Raw genomic sequence first — 26,257 nt, forward strand, 5'->3', positions numbered from 1 at the left:
AATTCCACAACACCAGCACACTACATACTATTCTTAATTACACACACGATCCTAGGCAGTACTGCACTTATTATCAAAATAAGTAAACACCAAAATTTACTGTGTTCCATTCCATGCAGCATGCTACACTGAACAGGAAACAAGGTACATGGTTGACAATTCAATAGGTAGTATGGCACAATGGAAGAGCTTCCAGACAAAGAAGTCTCTTTAAATTCTTATCCTATCACTTTTAAAAGGTACATCCCTTTAAAAGTACATATCCTCCTTTTTTCATATTGTTCTGAACAAAATACAGTAGCACTATTAATCTGATCAGGTTACATCAAGTCTTCACTCTTTCAGATGACTTATAACACATGTAAAAATATCTGGAACACAGTAGACATTTGCTAACTACTCACCTCCCTTTCCTGGAAAAAAAAAAAAACCCACAACTGAATGACCCATACTAGCCAACAGAGAATTAGGTTAGGAAAAATAAAAGAAAGAAACAGCATAAAGGAAAAAAGATACTTAGCAGGAAACAGAGATGGTGTTACAAAGGATACAGTATTTAAGATGAAGGTTAAAGGGTTGGAAAGACTTCAATAACTGTAGTTAAAGAGCAGAAGGAATAAAAACAGATAAAAAGAAAGGAAGATGAATGGTAGAAAACAGATATACTTGACAATGATAGTACTTTACTTTAGATGAAGTACCATCAGTTGGAGAGAGAGAAAAAGGTGATGCAAGTTTCCATAAAGTAAGGTCTTGCAAGTCGCAGAGAAGATTCTGTCTATATGGGAGACACTGACAGTTTCTTATGTAACAAAATCATTTGCTAAGTCCAGAGACTGCAGCAGATCACAGAATCAACTGAAGATAAGAGAAACTTCAGGTTCAAGAGTTTTTCTATGGGAAGGGCTGCAGAATCTTGTATGTTGGGGCACCACCATCCATCCATGTGGAAGACCCTGATGAAGTTTTTGGCTCTAGCTTTTGGGCTGCCCTAGCCCTGGTTTTTGTGGACTTTTTGGGAAGTGAACCAGAGGATGGTAGTTCTCTCCCTTTGTCTCTTTCCCTCAAATTGTCATCCTGCCTTTCAAATAAATTAATTAATTTTTAAAAAAGAAAATAAGGAAACTCCTTTAGAAATGGCCTTCCATTGTCCAGGAAGTGAGACCAACAATATATCATTGTACTCCCAGAAAGAGAAACCTAGAGAATTTCCAAACACAACTCAGAAACCAGAATGGATTACCAGAGATCTTACCCAAGGCCATATAAATTAACATGAACAGCAGACAGAGAAAACAAATTCAGGATTCCCTCCTCTAGGTCTGTTACTTGAGACAGCATTTCCTCTCTCTCAAGCCTTTCTGAAAGATATTTTTCGAGATAACATGGATAAATTCTCAAAAATCTGCTCTTATGCTGAGCATGCAAAATGGGTAACTGGGCATGTAATTGTAAATTATTCAACTGGACCTGAAAAAGATGCCTATGTACTTTCCTCATCTATTAACTCCTAGGGCACACAACATTTCAGAATTCTAAGGGCAGACAACTTCATTGTTATAGTCATATCTGGGTGTCCCATGAAAACATGTAGGTTGCCTTGATGACCAAAAATTCAGTAATTTCACCCCCTTACTATTCATTGGCTAGCCATTAGTGTAATTTAGGACACCTTCCGATACCAAACCCTTGTTCATACTATTACTACATTCCCTCAGATTCTCACATACACACAGGCTATGCTGCTATTGTGATGTGATGATAAAATATCCCTGATAACTTAATGGAACAAAGATTTTCACAAATTGGAATAGAAACAAAGACAGTCTTTGCCCATTTCTTTTAGTTCTCTCCACAAACATATTTCCTATCACTCAATTTCTCTCAGAGTCACCACAGCCAAGGAATTTCAAATATGAAAAGAAAAAAATCATCTTAAGTAAAAGATAAATCCTTTGGGTTCTTTCAACTTCCCCTTCCAATTTTCTCTAAAAATGCACAAGAGAAAATCTTGAACACAGTTCTGTTTTGCCATTAATAATAATAATTTCTTCCATGAAGAAATTATCAAGAATTCTGAAAGGGAAGTTTTAGGAGAAATACATATGGACTTGGTGCTATGGCCTAGTGGCTAAATCCTTGCTTTGCATGCCTGGGATCCCTTATGGGCATCAGTATGTGTCCTGGCTATTCCATTTTCCATCCAGCTTTCAGATTATGGCCTGGGAAAGCATTAGAGAATGATCTAAAGCCTTGGGACCCTGTATTCATATGAGAGGCCTGGAAGAAGCTCCTGGCTCCTAGTTTCAGATCGGCTCAGCTCCAAATTCTGCAGCCACTTGGGGAGTGAACCAGTGGATGGAGATCTTTCTCTCTGTCTCTCCTTCTCTCTGTAATTCTGACTATGCAAAAAAAGAAAAAAAAAAAGATACATCTTTTTTTTAAAAAATTACGCTTATTTACTTCTGGGGATAAAATAACTGGTGAATTCAATGAATTATTTGAAATGTGCAGCTTTGGGAAGTTCTTTTCTTTCAATTTTTGTCTATTTGAAAGACAGAGAGATATAAAGAGATACAAATTGAGCATAACAATTTGCAATCTGTTTTTCCAAGTAAGAAATACTAAACAATGTTTTCATGTATATATATTACACACACACACACGTATGTGCATGAACCATATCACATTATATAAACATACAGGAATTTAGATAGCTAACAAATCTTCTTAATAGTTTTTTAATTTACACCAACACTCTACATACAAAACACAATACGATGTTGAACATAATTATTTCTGATTTTCTATATTCCAATAACTTCTAAAATAGCAGCAGATTACATAGCTTATTAAAAACAGAAATTTATTTCTCGCATTTGTGGCGGCTGGACAGTTCAATAGCAAGGATCAAGAAGACTGAGCATCATTTGAAGATGCACATCCTGGCTCACAAGAAGGCTTGTTTTTTTATTTTTAACTATATTTTCAAAATATGGAAGAAAGAAGACGACTATCTGGAGCTTTTATCTTTCTTTTTGTTATCACTAATTTCATTCATTAGAGTTCCATATTCAAAATATATCACCTTGCAAGGCTCTGCCTGCCAACATCATTATATTTATAATTAAGTGCAATACATGAATTTGGGGGCCAATGCTTTGGTAAAGCTGGTAAAGCTGCCATCTGTGGTGCCAGCATCCTTTATGGGTACCATTTGAGTCCCAGCTGCTCTACCTCTGATTCAGCTCCTTGCTAACATGCTTTGGAAAGGAACGGAGGAATGCTCATTGCACTTTCATGAACCCACACGGGAAACCTGAATGGAGCTACTGGCTCCTGGCCTTGGGCGTGCCCAGCTTTGACTGCTGTAGCCACTAGGGGGGTAAAGTAAGAGGTAGAAAATTCTGTGTCTATCTCTTTTTTTCTCTTTCTCCTTCTCTCCATAACTCTGTCTTTAAAACAACTATAGTTATACTTAAAATATGTAATTTGGACATATATAAGCAAGTGTAGAAGGAGCTAAAATTTCTTTAGAAAGAGGAGTAAATCTACATTTACATTTTCCAACTGTTAGTAATTGCTAACTTTTTTAACTTCTTAGACTCCTCCAAACATTTGCTATTTTCTAAAACTGAACAAGACAGAAGGTAGAATATATAAGATTTCTCTGAAAAGCAGACAACATATCAATAGAATTCTTTGGTGCTGAAAAGGTAACAATATGCTATTAATAAAACCTCTGTAGAACCATATCCTAGCAACAGGAACAAAACAGACATATACACTACAACTTCAATCCAAACTTGACCCAAATCAGTCCATGATGAGATTAAGGCAATCAGCATCTATTCACAAACTACCTGAGGATCCTACAAAGTTTGTAAAGGAAAGGATAAAAATCATTGCTGATAGAAGGCAGTATTACCTTGAATCTTTATACATTGTACTCACAATGTATGACATCAATCAAAAAAATTCTAAGACACAGGATCATTTGAACAAAAATGGGAAAAATCAGAAACACATTCGTCATTATGAAGGTAAACTATAGTTAAAGAGTTAGTAAGCAGTGACTAATGATTATGACCATTACATGCTAAAAATAAAGATAAAATAGGGAGTCCCAGACTGAACCCTACATTCCCATGTATTTTGCAGCAGTGCACAGGGACCTGACATGGAAAGAATTTTGGAGGCTGGGGAGTTCAAAGCCAAGGAGCTGCCATATCCAGCCTCTGGTGAGGGCTCCTTCCTTGTTCACAGACAGCCATATTGTATCGTCACAAGGGAAGTTTAGGTTCAGGACAAGGTGGCCAATCAGGGTAGGAAGGTGTAGCTGAGAGACAAAATCAGGGGGAATACAAAACAAGAGAAGGAAAATCACCATATGGGGTAAGCAAAGCTCCCCAGAAACCACAGATGCCACGACAGGGAAGCAGGAGCTATGCAGACAAAGAACATCTGCTGAAAATGACCGAGACTGCAACCAGTAGCCTAAGAGGAAGGTGAGTGCAGGAGAGCTACAGAAAGATACACCAAATCACAGACAAAAGCCTAGTATGTCTGGATCTAGCACAAAAGGAACAGGAACAGGCAGACTCCCAGCTGGAGCTCCCTTAGAGAGATAGTATAAGGCAAAAAGCCATAGGACAAAACACTAGTGAAGGGATGTAAAGCTGAGTGGACATCGATAGCCTCCCACTCAAAAGCCACCCAGATTGGGGTACCCACACCACTGGGAAGTGAGCCATTGGGAAGTGAACCTCTGGAGAGTGAAACAGCCAAGGGAAGGACTCAGGGGAAAAAAAAAAGCAAAATTTATGCCACACCCAGAGGGTTCACATCCTAAACCCCTGGAGAGCTACCAGAACCAATCCAGAGGGAGACACTGGATCCCTGGGGGGCAGAAACTGGATTGGGATAAGCTGCTCGAATCCCAGAGTAAACCACAACAAAACTCCAGGCGCATTCACATCAGCTAGCACTAAAACCTAGAAGTTGAGTTGCCAACACTAGAACAAAATAAGACATTAGGGTGAACAGCACACATCTGCGGCAAGAAGGACCTGGTGGCATGCACGAGCAGCCCCAGTAATCGGGGAAACTTGAGCAGACCAGACAGCAAGCTAAGATTGGGAGCTGCCTCAGCAGAGGAATCTGCAGTAAAACTACAGGCTTGCTGTGTTTCACAGCTCCACAGACTAGGCAGGGCAAGATAGGAGGAACAACATCCAAATGGCTAAGGGAAATAGCCAGGACAACACTATCTGCAGAGACTGAGGCTGGAGCCTCCCTAACCACAAATTTGGAAGCAAAAAATACAACTTAAAGACAAAATTGGCTTGAAAGAAAGCCCACAAGGCTGAAAGGCCATGGGGGAAGGGGAATAGAAAAATAGAAAACAACATAAATGAGGAAACCAATGCTTTCTTCAACAGTGAGCAAAAGATCATCTCCATCTTAGAATTACAGGATGAAGACATTGAGGATCTCACAGACAAGAAATACAAAAAAAAATCATTATAAAAGTCTTCAGAGACATTGGGAAACAAAGGCAAGAAATTCAAGGAATTTAAGGCATATATCACAACAGAGATACAAACTATAGAACAGAACCAAACTGAAATACTTGAACTAAAGAATACAATAGAGCAAAATAAAAAGGCAACAGAAAATCTCAGCAATAGAATGAATGAGGCAGAAGAAAAAATATCAAAATTAAAAGATGACCTATTCAAGGACACACAATTAATCAGACATATGGAAGAATATCTGAATAAAGCCCAAACAAACAAACAAACACTATTCAAGGACTGAATGACACCTTAAAAAATAAAATATCAGAATTATAGGAATTCCTGAATGCATGGAGAAACAAGACTGTAGGAAATATTCAATTAAATTATAAAAGAGAACTACCCAAACACTGGGAACATAAGGGGAAGCCAAATACAGGAAGGGCAGAGAATTCCAAACAGATTCAAATAAAAAAATCATTGACAGCACATCGTTGTCAAGTTGCCATCAACTGAACATAAAGAAAGAATACTGAAACAAAGGAAAAACCAATCAGATTCACTGTTGACTTCTCAGAAGAGACCCTTCAAGCAAGAGAACAGACTGACATTTTCCCAGATCCTGAAACAGGAAAACTGTCATCCCAGAATAAAATATCCAGCAAAGCTCTCATTTGTGTTTGAAAATGAAATATTTTCACAGTAAAAAGAAGTTAGAAAACTTGGCCAACACTAAGCAAGCCCTAGACAGGCTAACCAAAAACATGCTGAAGACAGAAAGAAAGGAAGTTAGCCACATTCAGCGATAGCAAAGGAGAGTATCTTCCCATTGACGCCTACAAGAACCCAAAGTTAAACAGATTTCCAACACAAAAATGACCAGACCAAATCACAATCTATCAATATTAACTGTGAACACAAATAGCTCAAACTTACCCATCAAAAGACATAGATTAAAGAATGGATCAAAAAGCAGGACCCAACTATCTGTTGCTTACAAGGGACTTATTTACTCGACAAAGATACGCAGAAGTTGATAATGAAAGGATGGAAAACAACATTTCAGGCTAACGGTAAGGGAAAAAAGAGTCAGTATAGCCATCAGATAATATCGATTTCACCATGGAAAACATTAAGAGAGATGAATAGGGACACTACATAGTGATAAAGGGATCCATCCAGCAAGAAGAAATAACAATAATAAATGTATACACACCGAATACAAGGGCACCTAGTTACATCAATTATTGAAAGACCTAAGGGGAAATATAGATGCCAATATGATAATATTGGGGGACATTAACACCACATTAATATCAATGGACAGATCAATGAGACAGAAATTCAGCAAGGAAGCAACATATCTCACACAGATAATAAAACAAATGCTTTAATTTATATTTACATAACTTTTCATCCCCCAGACACTGAAAATACATTTTTCCAGCTGTACATGGAACCTTCTCCAGTATTTATCTTACTATAAGTTATAAACAAACCTCAGTAATCTTAAAAAAAAATTTGAAATCATCCTATGCATTTTCTCAGACCACCACAGAGTGCAACTAGATGCCAGTAAATCAAAATCCCCCCAAAATGTATAAACTCCTGGATGTTGAAAAACTAAAGGAACAATAGATTAAAGAAGAAATCAAAGAAGAAATCTAAAAATTCCTAGAAACTAGTGAAGACTCAAACATAACATACCAAAGCCTTTAGGACACTGCAAAGGCAATGTTATGAGGCAAATTTATTGCAATTACTGCCTGTATTAGGAAGCAAGAAAGACCCCAGGTAAATGAGCTAAGTATAAACCTGAAGGAGCTAGAAAATCAACAGCAAAATAATCCCAAGATGTATGGGAAAAAATCAAAATAACTGAAAAAATGGTACAAAACTTCATCTGGAAATAAAAAGACAACAAAGAACCAAAACTAACTTGAAGAATAAGAATTTAGCTAAAAGCATCACATTTTCAGACCTAGGACATATTATAGGGCAGCAGTAATCAAAACAGCCTGGTACTGGTACAAAAGCAGGGAAGTAGATCAATGTAGCAGAGTAGAAACACCAGAAGTAAGCCTGCACATGTACAGATGTACAGCCATGTAATCTTTCACAAAAGAACAGAAAACAACCCAGGGAAAAAGGTTGGTCTCTTCAACAAAAGCTGTTGTGACAATTGGATAGCATCCTGCAGAAGTAAGAGACAAGACCCTCACTTTTCACCAAACACAAAAATTACGTCTAAATGAATAAAGAATCTAAATCTATACACAGAAACAATCAAACTTTTAGAAGAAAATATAGGAAATACTCTAAAAGATATATGCATACGAAAAGGCGTCTCAAAAATCATCAAAAGACACTAAAAATCAAAATAAACAAATGGGACTACACCAAACTAAGAAGCTTCTGCATAGCAAAGGAAACAATCAGAAAAATAAAGCAACCAACTCAGTGGGAGAAAATGTTTGCACACTATACAACAGATAGGGGGCTAATATCAAGGATATACAAAGAACACCAGGAACACAATATCAACAAAACAAACCAACCAGTTAAGAAATGGGTGAAGGAAATGAGCAGACATTTTTCAAAGAAACAAATCCAATCTTCATCGAAAATATAAAACAAACAAAAAAAGGTAAATAAACACACACTTATAATCTTACAAAGAATATAATGGAGACCAGAGTACCAGGAATCAAAGAAAATTGATAGAATGCATCTCTGCAACTGAATAAAAGTAGGTTCTCAACCTAGACAACAGAATGTTAAACTTTCTAGCATTGCCTATACCAACAGTGTCATGACCCATGTAAAGAGCAGAAAGTTGGAATCAAGACTACACTTGATGGACTATTTTATCACAAAATACAGGAGACAAATTGGGGGAGAAAAGGTACTGGGTGGAGAGAGGGAGAAGTAGGAAGCCCTATGCCTGCAAAACTGTAAAATGGAAAATAAGAATTCAGAAACAGATAAGACACAAATTTAGTAAAATGTTGTCATCACAATTAAAGTTTATGAAAAATACTAAACTAATAAAACAAAATATACAAACTTGAATTTCTAACTTCTAAGTTTCATTTCCACCAAAATTTCTTATTACATCTTTGCACTATTTGCCTTGAAAATTAGGAGGAGAATAAATGAGGAGATACTAGCAATCATTATCAGAATAAACAATATCCATATCAATGAAAACAATACAGAAGAAGACTTAAGTATCACTAAGGGCTGAAAATTGTGGTATAAATTTGATACTTTCACAAGTTTTCTATTTAGTTACAGCATAAACTCACCTCTTCCGACAAACTAGATTTTAAAAGAAATTTTTTTTTTCTTACAAGAAAGGAAATGTAAGAACAAATGTCACTTACAGGAAGGTGTGTAAATACAGCAAAGGTGCTACGCAGAAAGGCAATGAGGTCTACCAGGTAATCACTAGCTTTGTTGCCTAAATCTCCTGTCATCCAGTCGTAGTCTGCCAATTGTAAGAACTGGTCAATTTTCTGGTTTAAGTTGGTATAAATCTCTTCTTCAGCTGCATGTCTAGCATCCTGTTAAACACAGAACAGGAAAATCAGTCACGTTTACAATATGTAAAGGGTGACAATTTATATGACTTCAAGCCATATCACACACTTCTCTATTAAGTAACATGATTGGGAATATTAAGGCACAAGAGTACAAATTGACTTTTTGTTACTCAAAAACTCAGTATGGCATTTTCCAGGTTTTTGTCTGCAAAAAAAGCTATTATCTTCCTTTACTATATTTGGGGAAATCCCTTCACTGTTCTTTCCTTTATCATCTCTGGTCACAACTAAACTCGGTCTCAGGATTATATTCCCTTCAACTTATTTTGTTATTCCAAAACGTTTCCTTCATATAACACTACCTCTTCATATCTTCAAGTTTCTTCACGCTGCTTATAAATGTTCCTAAATTTCAACTAAATGTTATGTGTTCTTCCTAGTTATGATCATATACCTCTAACTCCTTCATAGTCAAATTTCATTTTTAAAGATTTATTTGATTTTATTTTTGAAGAGCAAAGTGAGAGACAGAGAGAGATATTTCATCAGCTTGTTCACTTTCCAAATGGCAACCTGAAATTCTATTCTGTTTTCCTACATAGGTGGGCAGGGACCCTCGTACTTGGACCATTTTCAACTGCTTTCCAAAGCACATCAGTAAGGACCTGGATCTGAAGAACAGCAATTAGGACTCAAACCAGCTCTGTGAGTAGGCCGTAGCTTAAGCTGCTGATCCACAATACCACTATATTATCAAATTTACCTCACGGAGATGCTTCCTAAAACACATTCTAAATAGCAACCATCCTAGATAATGCTAAAACAATAGCAAAAAGTTCCTACACAGTGTATGTTTGAGACAATCTGTAGAAAGCATTCACGGTATATACTAACATATTAAAGACTTTAAGAAATTTCAGAGGACTAATAGTCTTAGAAACATATTTTTAGCACAAACTAGTAATGTATTACTCCAGTACAATCAGAACTGCAAATATAATTTTTAGACAAGTTCATGATAACCCATGAACTAATTCTACCACTATCTGATAAAATATTCAAATTTTAAAGTTTTCTCTTAAACATCTTAATTTTAAATTTTTGTGTACTAATTAGCAATAGAAAAGGTGGGAGGCAGGGGAAATAAAGGAAAACAAGGGAGAGAGACAGAACAAGCTTCTGTCAACCAGTTGACTCCTCCAATGCTTGCAACAGTCAGGACTAGGCCAGGTCCGTCAGGAGCCTGGAATTCAATTCAGATCTGCCCCCACCATGGATGCAGGAACCAAACTAATTACATCATCACTACTTCCTCCAAGGGCCTTAGAAAGCTGTGACATGTATTGTACTCAGTTCCTTCCATATGGAACATAGGATCCCTAGCTACCACTATAAACATCACTCCTTCATTCATTTGGTTTGCTTAACATCTATCAATTCACAAGAACATAAGCTCTATTTACTCCTATAACATTGCTTGGTATACAGTAGATGCTTTATAACTACTGGTTGAATTCTCAAAGGATTGAATAGACTCAGTGCATTAGTACTTTATGTATAGTTCTTAATAGATTTAATAGTATCTGTATTCCCTATTGATCCTGTGGTTCCAGGACCTCTAAATCCAGGTACAAAGAATATTATTTTTCATTGTCCCCCAAAATCTGTGAGATTGTCACATAGTACATACAAAAGTAATACTTGGAATAAATTAACAAAAAACTTTATTCTCTTTTGAAGGGGAGTGAGGAAAATTTTTAAAAAATTATTTACAGTTCATTGACAAGGCAGATTCACAGACAGAAAAAGAGCCAGAAAAATCTTTCATCTGCTGATTCAATCCCCAAATGGTTGCAATGGCCAGAGCTGAAGCAAGGAGCCAGGAGCTAACTCCAGGTTTCCCAGAAAGGTGCAGGGTCCGAAGGCCTTAGGCCATTCTCCCCGTAAGCAGGGAGCTGGATGGGAAATGGAACAGTTGGGACATGCACTGGTACCCATATAGGCTCCTGTTGCTTGCTAGGTGAGCATTTAGCCACTGAGCCATCACTCCAGGGCCATGAGGAAATCTTATACAAGGAAAGCTAACAAACCCAGCTTGCTTATATCACATATGGTAGAAACAACAGAGAACTCTGAAAGGAATACCCTGAATGCCTTCTGATTCATACTGCCACAATTGTAACATAACAGTTTCCATGTGTAAGACAAAATTTTCTGGAAACAGTAGCTTAGGAAAATACACAACATATAGCTGTTATAATTGCCATGTTTATACTGAGATCAGAGTTAGCTAGTCTGAAAGAGAACTGGTAAAAACAAACTTTCAGTGTGTTTTAGGTAATTAGTGTTGCCAATAAGGACTGTCAATATGACGTTGGTGATCTGCAGAATGTAGCCTCACTAAGCACTAAATTTGCTGTTTAGCCCCTATGGCTTCACAGTCCCTTGGCATTTGTCATGTGCACCAACGACAAAATATACATTCATCCTCTGGGAGAATTTCCAAACGAAATTGGAAAAGATATCAAAATAAAATAATTGAGACAGATTGAAAGAATGAGTATCACTAGATTCTACATTTTCCCCATATGATAAATAAGTTATTAATGAAATTCGTGTTTTAATTACCTAATCTTATTCTTTACCTAAAACTGAACTAAAGTGTTTCTTGATTTTCTTTTTCCTGGAGAGTGGCTTTCATAGAACAGCAAACAGAAATACATTTGATTGTGTTCTCACCTATTCTTCCTAATAATACAATATTGAACAGTAATTCTATTTTCCACAACTACCTGAGGTCATTGTGGATTTCTTGAAGCAGTTGTCACATTTGCATGCTTTCTGCACCTCTGTACTAGCACTGCAGCAGAGTAGGTTAAGCCTCTGTCTATGATGCTGCTATGGCATATTGCTACTTGTTCAAGTTCTGGCTGCTCGGCTTCTGATCCAGATCCCTGCTAATGTTTGGGAAAACAACATAACATGGTCAGGTGTGTGGGCTCTTGTGCCCATGTGAGAGAGCCAGAAGATGCTCCTTCCAGCTTTGTGGCCCAGCTCCAACCAATACAACCATCTAGAAAATGAATTAGCATGTAGAAGACATCCCTCTGTCTCTCCTTCTTGCCCTGTAATGCTGTCTTTTAATTAAAAATTTTAAAATGTCTTTAAAAACAGGTAATTTTCCTTCATTAAAAAAGCATCAATCTTAATAAACTATTACCTATAATATTCATAGGTTTTTTATCTGTGGATTCACTCAATTGCTAATTGTTCTTTTCATTATTACCTAAATAAAATGATTCAACAACTATTCACACACTTTGAACTTTGTATTGGATGGAATGTATAATATGGAGATGGTGTGAAGTACATGGGAAATACATACATGTTATAAACAAATGCTGTATGATTTTCCATGAGCAACTTGAGCATCTTCAGGTTTTAGTAACCACATGAGGTCCTAGGACCGCAGATACCACCAGATACTAAGACATGAGTATATTTAGACTTTATTTAAAATTTTTTGGAAATAATGATAAACATAATATGACTTATAGCAAATTTTAAGTAGTTTTATTCGTAACAGGAAAGAAATACTCCATGATCAACCAATGAAAACATGACTCTGTCCAGCAATGAACCTAATCACATGGATAAAAATGAGTATTTTCTGACAGCATATTTTTTCCTAACAAACACATTATGTTATATTTACTATTTTTACACATTATGTACTAGGATAATCACATTTGATTTCTTTAGCCTAGTCTCAATAAGATGCATTAGTGAAAACAAGAACAGGATAAAAGAGTAGAAAAAAGTAGACAATGCAGGGTTAAATCACAGATTTAATACTGTAACCATATATAGTATTAACATAAATTTCCAGATTTCAAAATAGATTGTTTTTCAAAACCAAAACAAATCACAACAACAATTACAAAACTTAGTGTATGAAAGTTAGATATGTCAACAGATCTTTTTAATGATTGAGATGATGTCCTCTTTTTTCCTGCCATATTCTTATTGTAAGTTAACATAACAATATATAGGAATGTATTAAAACTTCTAAGTAGGGAATTTACCCTCCAAAAACTATCACTAATTCTTCTTTTGCTCAACTATCTTCTAATTTCCCCAATTAGTTCAATATGAGATCAAAATTAGTGTTGGCCTTAAAAAATGGCTATACAATCACTAACTACAATAGCAAGATACAGAAATTCCTAACTAATAAGGAAGTTTAAAAGTTGGTTAGAGAACACAAGAGAGGACAGCTAAGCAGAAAATTTTAATTATTATTCCTGTCATAACTATGATTACCTAAAATATAATGGAAAGCGCTGCCTGCCTGTGGTGAAAAATAAACCTAAAAATTATTCATGATATATGTGTATATATGTAGATACATATATACATACATACATACATATATGTACATATATACATACACACATATATGTACATATATAATATATAAAGAAGCACACAGAATTTTTGTCTTTTCAGTCTAATATCCTCAGAACTACTACTGGCATTTATTTTCTAAAAGAAATACAGAAGCAAAAACCCTTCAAATTTTTGATTCTCAAAAGGATGCTATAAATTATCCAGAAGAAACAAAGCCAAATTAGGTAGAATGACCCAAACCACACACCAGAAGCAGTGCCACAGTGCTATGGAGCATCTCACCTTGAAAGTTGTCGTGCCATAGAGTTTGGTGGTGTGGACTGTCTCTGGAAGCACATTAGTGATATTGGTGATGAATTCTTCCAAATACTTACAGGATTTCTCCAAGTGTGTTGTGTTGATAATAATCTGGACAAGCTAGAAAACAAGCGGATATTAACATCATTTGACAATTCACACCATGATGAAAGGCTCAGTATGAATCAGCTCTATGAAGGAAATGAAGGCCTGATGGAAAATACCACCTACACACTCCAAAAGATAGGTTAAGACAGGAGCTTTCACTCTACTCTCTACAAGAAGTCTTCCGTGACCTCTTCAGACATCTTTTATTTTCCCCTATTTTGGAAACAGTTGCCAATTTATTTTAGATAAATTTTCTTCTTTTAAACAAAGTCTAAGAACAAATATTATTACTATTTAGCATAGTACCTGTCAATAAATCATTCTCACTAAAAGAACAAGAATAACTGACACAGTAACAGTTTCAAAGTTAGCCATCATCAGCAGAGAGATGTTAGAATAGACAGAAGTATATTAACAAAGGACATAAGCATATGGGAGAAAAAAAAACAGATGTGAAAGTCAGAAAAAGCAGAGGATTGATGATTTACAAGTTACTGCTTTAAAAAGTTCCTTCACCCCTGTAGGTGTGTTTCCTTATCTGAAAAAATGTCAATATGGGGCCAGGATAGACGCATAGAGCTTCTATGGCTCCAGCATCACAAGTGGGCCCTGGTTCATGTACCAGATGCTCCACTTCTGATCCAGTTCACTGCGTATGGTTTGGAAAAGCAATGGAGGATGGCCCAAATCCTGGGATTCCTGCATCCAATGTAGCGGATCCAAAAGCAGCTTCTGGTTCCAGGCTTTCAAGTGGTTCACCTCTATACATTGAACTGTGGAATAATTTGTGGAACAAACCAGTAGATGGAAAACCTCTGTCACTTTCTATGACATATGAGAAAAATTTTTAAAAATTATTTTAAACATTAAACATTTCTCACAGAGTGATTGCAAGGATTAAACACTCTGTTGTTAATACCATTTATCTTTTCTCAAAGAAGATAATCAATCATACAGGTAAGATTAAATATTCATTGGGCCCAGTGTTAAATCCTTGGCTTGCAAAATCTGGGATCCCATATGGCTGCTAGTTAGGGTCCCAGCTGCTCCACTTTCCATCCCGCTCCCTGCTTGTGGCCTGGGAAAGCAGTGGAGAATGACCCAAACCCTTGGCACCCTGCACCCACGTGGGAGACCCAAAGAAGCTACTGCCTCCTGGCTTTTGTTTGGCTTAGCTCTGACTGTTGTGGCCACTTGGGGAGCGAACCAGCAGATGAAAGATTTTTCTCTCTGTCTCTCCTCTCTATATATATCTGCTTTTTAATAAATAAATAAATCTTTAAAAAAAAGCTTTAAAAGTCCATTGCTTTAAATTAACTGATATTTCAAAGTTGTCTGAAGGTTGTACTCACACTTTAATAAGAATCATTATATCATGCCACATAATAAAAATGAGTAAGAGTATAAGCAGAAGATACATTCTTACTTCCTCTATAACAGAAAACACAGGACTACAAAACACAATTCACTCTCAAAAACATTTATCAACTCATAATGACAAGCTTTGATGACAGCTTTTACTAATGAAAAAGCTACCTTCTTCTCTAGTAAATACCAGCCTGAAGATCTTAAGGAAAAGTCACATTTTAAACAAAAAGTCAAAGAACAAAAACTAGAAATATAGTTTCAACAAATTCTCTTCGATGAAAAGCTGAGACACACTAGAAGTAGAATTCAGTCATAGTACTGCCCATGACTCATCAGCCAAGGTCAGATACATCAGCAGCCCTTTTTCTAATCACTCCGGTTTGAATCTGAAGACTTAGTTCTGGACACAAGACTTTTCTCACTTACAAAACAACATACCACAGTCTTTTCTGTTCAACACCAAAAATAAGCAATTCCTTATATCACCCCCTGCTATTTTTTTTAAATCATGTTTCTTCTATAGAGGAAAACTAAAATCATATTAAATCACTCTTTTTCCTGAGTACAAAGGTGGCTACTGGCAAGGCTGTCTGAATGTGGAAATTAGAGAAGTATGAGAGTTAATTTGGAAAACTAAAGAATTTCTATTTTAAAATGAGTACTACTGATAGGAAACACATTCTGTCTATCAAAAGAAATCCTAATAATAAGGAGGAATCATGTCATGTTATTGAAATAAAAAACAGTGGCAGTCAAAGAGAAAATTGTCCTGTTTTGCAGGATATTGGCAGTTAAAAGGGGTGGGGGGGGAGAAGAGGCTTCATTGGGTACAGTAGTAATTTCCCATGACTTTTTAAAGATCTGTCAACACAAAAGATCACCATGAATTGCATCAATTGGCTGTCAGTCACTTTTGAAATGTTTCATTGCTGTGCATAGAATAGACGATTAAAACACTCTAGGATTACAGTAGATACCATGTCATTTTCAGAGGGAATATTGTCTGATAATGAGTTCTCTAAATGATCTCTACTCTTGAATGACAGCCACTAAAATCCTTACAAGGGCATTTGCGAATGCAAAGCCAGATGCACTGCGGCTAATTTTGAAGTTAGGGATAAATGAAGCAATTTCAGTTATCGACTTCCATGAGAGTTTGAGCTCTTCTGACAATATTTTTAACCCATACTTCTCAGTCTCTTATAAACTGTATCATTGTAGCAATACAAGCCAGCCTGAACAACATTTCAATCACATGGAACAACCACCACCACAATGATGGAATACATACTGGCCATCTCCAATGCAAGAAAACTTAGTGAGAAGCTTCCAAGATAAGAAAATCTCATAAAGCAAATTGCCACTTTGCACTACTAAATTATGTCAGTTCATTTTAAAGTAATTAGTATTATATTTTTCTGTCTTCCACCTACAATATCAGGCAGAATGGAATGAGGAACGCAGAGATGACATTGTGGGACTCATTATACCCCTTCACCAGTGGAACCTGTATCATGAGGACAGAGTCTATTTTTGAAAAACTTCAGAAAAGAAAATGCCCTCATCCTCTAGAATAGTTCAAACGTATGCTCTAAATTCCAAGCACAGGTTTTGCTTCCAAACTAAGAATTACTTTGAGAGTATAACTATCAACTTATCTTAGGAGTGCTATTAGAAAATCTACCATATTACAACTGCTTCAAGCTTCTTTCCAAAAGCAGGGAGTTTCCAAAAACAAGAGGACTAACCCAAAGCCAGAAACAGAGAAGTTAACTCCTCTTCACACCACCAATACCTCCCAATTTAGATGAGCATGGAAACAAGGCTAAGCAGCATCATTCATTCTTATGAGGAAATGAACTAAACCTAAGACTTTAACAGACTTTCACTGCATTTCACCGAAGCCAGTTAAAAGACGTCAACAATGCACTTTATACCATATCACATCTAAAAATACTAAAACACATAAAACTATGGTTGCCAAATTCCTACATGTAATACCAAGTGTATATTTATCAGGACATAGATATAAAATCTTTTAACATAATGTGACCAATATCATGCCTATTAAAAACAGGGTTATGTGGGAGATAAGAGGCTCGAGAAAGCCACGTGGTATTAGATGTAGCAATACTTAAGTAATGACTTAAGGGTGCCTATAACTGTCTTAATTTATTATTTGTACAATACTTTTTATAAATCTGCTTTCCAAACATTTCTATTAATATATTCTATTGACTAATATTACTATTAATACATTTCTCCAAAAATTGATTTCCTTTTCTTATTTATGTTTTTTCTCCTAATTTGCAAGGCAGGGAGATGGAGCTGACAGAAAGAGGGAGAGAGACAGAGATCATCCATTAGCTGGCCACAGCCTGCAACAGCTAGGGCTGGGGCAGTGCAAAGCCAGGCCCATATCCTAATCTTAAAATTCCAGAGAAAAGAGATAACAAATTCTAAAAACAATCAAATATAAACAATGAAATATCAAGTATAACATATATCAAATTCCTTAGAACTGTTCTTGGTGTTGAGTACTTCACTGTATCTTCCCATTAAATGTGTATTCTAGGATAAGAAGTCTTTATATTAATATAAAAAGGATATATTTTATATATTTCATAGATATAATTGTAAGACTCTAATGGTACTACCCTGTCTCATTCCTCTTTTCTTTAAATTTTTGTGATTTTAACATATTTCAATTTGCTTTATAATCATACGCTTAATCCTCCACTAAATAAAGTTCAAGTAAAAAGTAGAAATAACATTATTGCTTTAATTCATGTTCACATAAAAGTATGTACTTAGTGCCTCCAAATATTCACATTAGTTGGTATGAATCAATTATGTTTTCTATCACCCCTAGAGAATTGTGTCACACTTTGATTTCCCTTCCAACACCCTCTTTCTCTGTCCCCATTCTTACTTCTCACCATCACTTCTAGTTGAAGACCTTGCTTTCACTGGGGAAATCAAGAATGGAGACTGATACTGTAACTTATACCCAGCCTCTGCCATCTGCATCCACCTTACTGACCGTCACCTGTAATCACAGGTGCATTTTATACTGCCTAAAACTAACCTCTTAAATAAGACATTAGATCCTAATGTCTTCTGCTCAAGCACAGAGCTCCAAGGATTCCTTCTTTCTCCTACCTTATTAACTTTTTCAAGTTCTCCCATACCACCCTCATCATAGCAATTTAAAACTTATATTAAAAACTTTTTTTCTTAATGTACTTCCTTGCCAGCTATCACACTTTTTTCTTTTGCAATCATATTATTTTTGCTGGCTCCAATTTGTTTCTATTACAAAACATTTTTTAAATTTAAATAAGCTTTAAAATTTTAAATTCATATATGGTGTACAAATTTCACACACTGCATATGTATAGCTTTAGGAACATAGTGTGACTTCCCTTAACTTAGGATAACTTTACCATTTACGCAAAATATACCCCTCACCCAGGTGCATGTCTTGCTAACATCTCACATTAATATGGTACATTTGTCACAACAAAGGAATCAACCCGGGCTTAGTTCTGCCAACTGAGCGCTACACTGTACTAAGATGTGATTATTTTCCTTAATATTCTTCACTGGTTTCACAATCCCATCATCACTTGGTATCCTTCTCTGAACTGTGACTGTGTCCTAGGTTATCCTTCCTTAGGGTGACACTGATCGTTGACCCAAACTGTCAAGATATGTTATTGAATGTCTTTCAATTTGGAGTTGTTTCATCGTTTTCTCATGGGTAGCCAGGGATTATGAGCTTTGAGGTGAAGTGCTCTTTCATCACATCCTACCAAAGGTGTGTGCTATCAATGTAACTTATCACTAAGGATGTGTGCTCTCATCACTTGCCTGAGGCAGTGTTTACTGTGCTGCTTCACTGCTGCATCCCTCCTCCCACACTCAACATTTTAGGGGTAAGTCACAGGTATAGCCCTTGTGCCCTCGAGATACCCAAATTATTTGAAAATCATGTATTCAGAAATATCCCCTCTTAAACCTGCTCTATCAGACATTGCCCATCACCTTTGTGTTAAAGATGCTCTTATCAAAAAGTCACCAACAAATTTCACCCTACAGAGTCCTATGGCAATTATTCATCTTATCTATGAGAAGTATTTATCATAGCCAGTCTCCTCCTTCATCATATACAGTTGGATCACGTGCCTGGGTTCCACATCCTCATATCAATCAACTGTAGTTCAAGAAGATTTGGGGAGAAAACCATATCTGTACTGCATTTGTATGTCTTCTTCTTGTCACTGCTCTCTGTAACAACTGCTTACATGTTTGCATTGCATTAGATTAAGCAATCAACAGCATGTTGATAGGTTTTTACGCAAACACAATACCATTTTGTGTAAGACACTCTAGTATCAACAGATGTAATATGTATAAAAATGAATTTACAATATTCCTTATACCAAATTTAGCATTACCGGAAGTTTTTTCCATCATAAGCCATGGTACATTGAGCCTATTGGCTCAAAACCAAAAAACAATTTTGCTCATATTTAAAATCAATTTTAATAGTTTTATAAAATATGCAGATTTCATGTGTTTCACAACACAGACCTAGAAGCACAGAGGCTCCTCTCACCACACTCACCTTCCTCCTTCCCCATCTGCCCCTCGATTTCCCCCCATAATTACGACAATCGCATATTTTCCTTTCATTTCAGAATCGGAAGCCAAATACTCCAATAGGTAAAGATACCAAGACATAGCGAGTAGAGAGGGAAAAAATGGAAGTTATCTTCATGTCCTCTCTCTCTCTCTTCCTTTGCATCCCAATACTGGGAAGCATGCTGGCACTCCACTTAAAATCCTGTCCTTGTTTCTCCCTAATTCTTAGGCTTCCAACAAATTTCACTCAATCATTGCTATTCCCATAAGTGATCTTCCATACTCCAGGTTATTTTCAAAACTGTTGTCATGCTGAGTGAAATAAGGTGGAACAAAAGCTAAATATTCTATGTTATTCATTATATGTGGGAGTTAAAATTTGAAAAATCAAACAAACAAAAAATAAAACAGAAAGAAATGCCTGTGTATATCAGACTGCTGCAAATGTAGTTTTGTATGTTACTATAGTTTCAATGCTCTAAAACTTACTGAAAGCAGGTGAAATGGTAATTTTTCCATTCAATTATTATTTATAGTCATAGTCTTAGTCCCACAAAAGCTGAAGTCTTTTTGACTCATTAAATTTATTCTGCAGTGTTAAGCCTTTTTACTATAACACAAATTTAAACATTAGCTCAAAAAAATCAGAAAAAAAGATGGAGAGATAAAGAGAACAGCATTATCTTCTTAGACTTGCATATACAACTATAGTGGGTCCATTAAAACAAAATTAAAATTAAATACAAAAAATTAAAATATAAGACATGTCAATCTGATGATTTGGAAACATAAGTCAGATCATGATGCCTATTACAGTTCTGTAGTGGCTTCCCGTTTCTTGAATTTTCTTCACAGAGCATTCACCACCTTTTATATTGCTATATGATTTGTTTATTACTTATTATCTGTTTTATCTTTTTTTTTTAAAGATTTCTTCATTTTATTACAGCCAGATATACACAGAGGAGGAGAGACAGAGAGGAAGATCTTCTGTCCAATGATTCACTTCCCAAGTGAGCCGCATCGGGCCGGTGCATGCCAATCCGAAGCCAGGAACCTGGAACCTCCTCCGGGTCTCCCACGCGGGTGCAGGGTCCCAATGCATTGGGCCGTCCTCGACTGCTTTCCCAGGCCACAAGCAGGGAGCTAGATGGGAAGTGGAGCTGCCGGGTTTAGAACCGGCGTCCATATGGGACCCCAGCATGTTCAAGGCGAGGACTTTAGCTGCTAGGCCACGCCGCTGGGCCCTGTTTTATCTTAGTAACATATAATTAAGGACTATGGTGTTACTGCTGTTGTTTGTTAACTTAAAGGTTTAGTTGGGAGAACAGCAGAGAATAAGCACTCAATAAACAATATAAAATTAAGAAACGGCCCACTGCGATGGCCTAGCAGCTAAATCCTCGCCCTGCATATGCTGGGATCCCATGTGGGCGCCAGTTCAGTTCCTGGCTGCAACACTTCCCATGCAGATATCTGCTTGTGACCTGGGAAAGCAGTAGAAGATAGTCCAAAGCCTTGGGACCATGCACCCACATGAGAAACTGAGAAGCTCCTGGCTCCTGGCTTCAGATTGGCTCAGCTCTTGAAATTGCAGCCACTTGAGGAGTGAACCAGCAGATAGAAGATCTTTTCTCTCTGTGTCTCTTTCTTTCTGTATATCTATCTTTCCAGTAAAAATAATAAAATAAATATTTTAAAAATTAATAAATTATCTTAATAAGGTATCTTGCTACAATTGCTCAACTTTTCCATTAAAAAACTGTATTTCAAGGGCAGGTGTTTGGCATAATGGCCAAGACATGGTTTAGGATGCTTAAAGTGCCCAATTCTTTAGCCAGATTCTGCTGTAAATTCAAGTTTCCTGCTAATGTGTACCCTAGGAGGCAGCTGTCTTGTTAATATCTCACAGTAAGGGCTCAAGTGGCAGAATCTTTCCCTGTCAACTCATGTTGGAAACTTAGACTGAGCTCTCAGCTCCTGGCTTTGGTCTGGGACAATACAGGCTGAGTAGTGCAGTTGTTCAAATATTATATTTGGTAACAAAATAATTATGTAGATATATCTATGCCTATGAGCACTATTAAAAGAGCTAAAATAAATACATGCATGCATGCCATATTTCATTCATATGCAATGATATTGAGTATGAAAATAAAGTTGCTCCTAATTATACAGTGATTATTCACGGGAATAAGATAGCATCTAATGAAACAGTACCATAGGTTACAATTCAAATTCATTAGCTTCCACCGGTTCTTTCTTTCTTTTACTGATCTGCAAAGAATTCTTGTAAAGAATAACAGGTATCAGAAAAGCCAAAGCTGGAAGCTAGTTATTTCTCTTACATGCTAGCACAAAACCAATGGCACAGCCACAACTTTCTCAAGAGCCAACGCTTTTTATTAGTAGACAGTGTTCCAACTACCTCACTTGTTTTAAAATGGCTTTTGAGATACTGCTAAATAATATGGCATTAAAAAGTTATATCTAGAGTAACAATGAAGACACTATTCACAAAATAAACTTCCTGACATAATTGAGATTCAGAAGAGAACAGTACAATCTAACAGCAGCATGAGAATTTCATAAGTATTAACAACTTTCCTTTTCATAGCTTCCAAACTGCAAAAACATAAAAAATGAACTTTTTTTTTCAGAAAGAAAAGGCAATAACTAACATTTCCAGATAAGATAAAAGAAAGAAAATCTGGACAAGTAAGAAGACTATTTTAAACTATGCCCAAGATAAAATTCAATTAGGAAAAGTTTATTCAGTAAATTCAACTACTTCCCACATTGCAATTTATAATATAATGATTTTAATCTTACACCAAAAAAAAAACCCTGAAAAATCACTCCAAAATCAAAGTATATGCCCACCTGGCTTCCACTCTCTATCTATTGGTCAGTACCATTTAAACATTTGCTGAATTTTCCCATAATTCGTGACAGTATATATTTGAAAATGTCAATTTTTCCCCTAAAAGAAGTAATTTTTCTTTTTTTTAAGAAGTAATTTTTCAAACTACACTATACTCATAGATAAAACAGAAGGTCAACAATCTTTCCATCTCCTTGTGAAATATCCTATGGCACTATACTAGTGAATGACACATTGAGGATACCATGTAATCATCAATTATCAGGAGAAAGGCAATTTCATATCTTTTTAAATTTTAGGACTACACACCAATGGGCAAAATCTTCAAACTGCCAAGACACCATTTTCAACTTATATTAAATATTTCTTCTCCCCTTATGAATGCATAAGCTCCCTTAGAAATGTGACCGCTGCCTTTTCTTTTAAAAAAAAAATTATCTATTTGAAAGGTGGAGTTATAGAAACAGGTGGAGAGAGACACCATCCATGTACCAGTTCACTCCCTAAATGGCTGCTAAGTTCTAGGCTAAGCCAAGCCGAAGCCAGGGGCCCATATACAAGGGTTGTATCTTCAGTTGCTCTCTCTGAGAGATGAATTGGAAATGAAGCAGCTGGGACTAGAAATGGCACTCACATGGAATTAATCTGCAGCACCACAACGCTGACCCAACTTTTGCTTTTCACCTAAATTTTCTTACTCCTAAGTCTAAAGTGCTTATGCTAAATAGATTACATGCTGATAAAAAAAATTACAAATCAAATACGAGGTATCTAAAAAACAAAAGCTGAAAGTGATACTAAGCAAGGACAGAATGCCAATCTTATTGATATCAACAAATGATGAAGACAAAGTAAGACTTAATATTACTATGTTGTATATGTTACCACTCATATGCATAGAAACCTGATGTTGACTATTTTTTCCAAGCCTCCCCAAATCCTTTTCTTCAAAACTTATAACACAAAATACATCAGCATGTTTAAAAAAAAGAAAATTAATGAAAACAATGAAAGAAAAATGTGACTTAAGAAATAATGGATTTCTCAAAAGTAGCAAAAGAAAAGAAAAAGAAATTTCATTTTTTGCTTTCCACAGTAGGAGGTTATGAGGAAGAATATTTTTAGATCATATAGAAAATTATTGTTAATTAATTACTCTTATTTCAAACATAAGGCTCAGAGTTTAGGACTACTGGTTTGGTCATGCACATTAACAGCATCTTTACCTCAGTAAGGCCAATATTCTTCCTTTTAATCACATTCTGCAGAGAGTTGCTCAGAGTTCTGGTGAGCAACAGGTTTGTAGATTTACGAATCATGTCATCAATTTCTGTTGAACTGGAAAAAAGTGTCAAAAGTCAGTCATATCATGTAGAAACATTTTTGCAAGCAAACAAGGTGTCACTGGTGCTTGTACAGAAATAACAGGAATAACAGCAGATAATGTGGTGTTAACAGAAACTATTCTAGGTACTTTTACAAATTCTTTCAACTTTGCTCCAGGCAAAAAAAAATTTGGCTTCATTTAAAAACAGTATTTTTTTCTGCCTGTAGAATTGTGGCTTGATATTCTCTTTTTTCTCTGAGTACTTCACAAAAGTGCCTGCATTGTCTTTGGCTTGCGCAGTAGTTTCAGACAAGAAGTCAGCTATAGTTCCTAGTGTGAATCTGCATGTAATGTTTGCCTGTTTTTCTGAATGCCGGGCAAACCTTCTCTTCACCTGGCATTTATCTTGTTTGAACACAATGCCCCTCAGTATTCTTTGTTGCTGTTGTTGCTGCTGATGTTAGAGTTTATGAAGTCTGAGATTCTCAAAAGCTTTAATTTCTGGTGCGATGGCTTTCCATATTTTTAAAGTATTCTGAATCATTGCCTCTTTACATCTTCTTTCTTGTTTCTACAGTCTTCTTCGATCTGTTTCAAAGTGCTCCATAGATTGGGCACTTAATTCTAATTATTTCACTTTTCATTTCTGCTTTTTAATTTGTGCAACTTCTATTGACCTGTCTTCCAAATTGATGATTATTTTCATGGCAATGTCAAGTCTACTGATGAATTCTTCAAAAGAATTCTGTTTCTCATTTCAAACTTTTCCATTGGGCTATTTCCTATAATTTCCATCTCCTTGCTAAAAATCCCTCTAAGTAGATGCACATAAACTTTTGAGTCCCTAATACTTCTGATCATGTAGGCATCTGAGTGCATTTCTGTTCATTTCATTGCTCCCTCACACAGCTATTTTAACTGGCTTTTTAGGACATCTTACATTTTTGACATTTTTGAAAGTTGGATATCTTACATAAAACAGCAGGGGTGGCTGTAAATAGTGTTTGTGCTTGGGAATGAGTCTGTCTGTCTTCCTGTTGGGTCATTAATATGGGAGTTGAGCTGTTGGGTCTTGTTATTTCTGTGGTTACCTTCAATACATCACACATTTCAAACCCCTCTAAAGGTTGACTGGAGCCTGAGTTCCAGAGTTTTACACAATGTTTCTCGAATATCCACAATTTTTTTTACTCCCTACACAAAAAAGGCTGTGGTTCTCTACATTTGTGGACAACACGTAGTGTTAGCTCTCTCCCTTTTGTTACTCAGTTCTTCCGAAGTTATTTCCAGCACTCAAACGGCATTCTCTTTCATCCTGGCCAGCTTCACTCTTAGGTATTCCCTGTATCACGGGTGAGAAACCTTTGCTTCCACTGGGAAAAGGACAATCTGGATATTTATAACATCATTTCTGAAGAATTAAAAATTATAATTTAAAAATTACCCCCTGCTATATTTATTGAACTTTGAGTCTCATCTAGAATTGCTATGGCAGGGAAAGATTAAATGATTTCATGGGCTATAGACAGCCAACAGGCCAGACATCTTTTGTGTGCCAATCATTCCCGAAATGTCTCAAATAGCCATGTTTGGGGCGGGCCAAAGCCAAGAGCCCAAAACTCCATGTCTCCGATTTGGGTGGCAGGGGTGCAGGCACTTGAGCCACAATCCCCTGCCATCTTAGATGCGCAAACAAGAAGTTAAACTGGAAGCAGAGTAGCCAGGACACAAATCAGCACTCCAGTTCAAGATACAAGTTTCACAAGTAGTGGCTGAACCTGTTGCACCACAACATCTGCTAAAAAAATGTTTAAGCGTGCTTGAAAGGTACATGTATTAACAAGGAAGGAAGACTAAAAGAAAAAAAAAATAAAAACTTTTCATGTTTAGAGGGTATTGAGATGTGATAGTTTGGAAACTTAAATTTTTCTTCTTTACATTATTCTATAATTTCCAAATAATTCTGAATTATTTAATTTTTATTATATTAAAAATGTATATATATTTATTTTTAAGTCAAGGATTAATACTAGATTATTAATTTACCCCATATTGGTTTTTTAATTAAAACAAAACTGTATAAAACAGAAAGACTAAGCACTCAGTATTTATGCAATTACATTTTCTGCATCTTTGGGCTAAGCAAAATAGA

General features: G+C 36.1%; 1 protein-coding gene across 6 annotated transcripts in view; it reads right to left on the bottom strand.

Moving 5' to 3' along the window:
• EXOC6B (exocyst complex component 6B) overlaps positions 1 to 26,257 on the bottom strand; it is a 584,809-nt gene that overhangs the window by 228,716 nt on the left and 329,836 nt on the right. For all 6 annotated transcript variants that reach the window (XM_058667964.1, XM_058667965.1, XM_004582805.4 and 3 more), the window contains exons 16-18: positions 24,005 to 24,116; positions 13,757 to 13,891; positions 8,906 to 9,085 (exon numbers count right to left, since the gene is read on the bottom strand). In XM_058667964.1, the coding sequence (XP_058523947.1) occupies positions 8,906 to 9,085; positions 13,757 to 13,891; positions 24,005 to 24,116 (427 nt within the window). The remainder of the gene's footprint in view (positions 1 to 8,905; positions 9,086 to 13,756; positions 13,892 to 24,004; positions 24,117 to 26,257) is intronic.

This window comes from Ochotona princeps, chromosome 8 (genome assembly GCF_030435755.1).
Source record: "Ochotona princeps isolate mOchPri1 chromosome 8, mOchPri1.hap1, whole genome shotgun sequence".
NCBI classification, from domain to species: Eukaryota; Metazoa; Chordata; class Mammalia; order Lagomorpha; family Ochotonidae; genus Ochotona; species Ochotona princeps.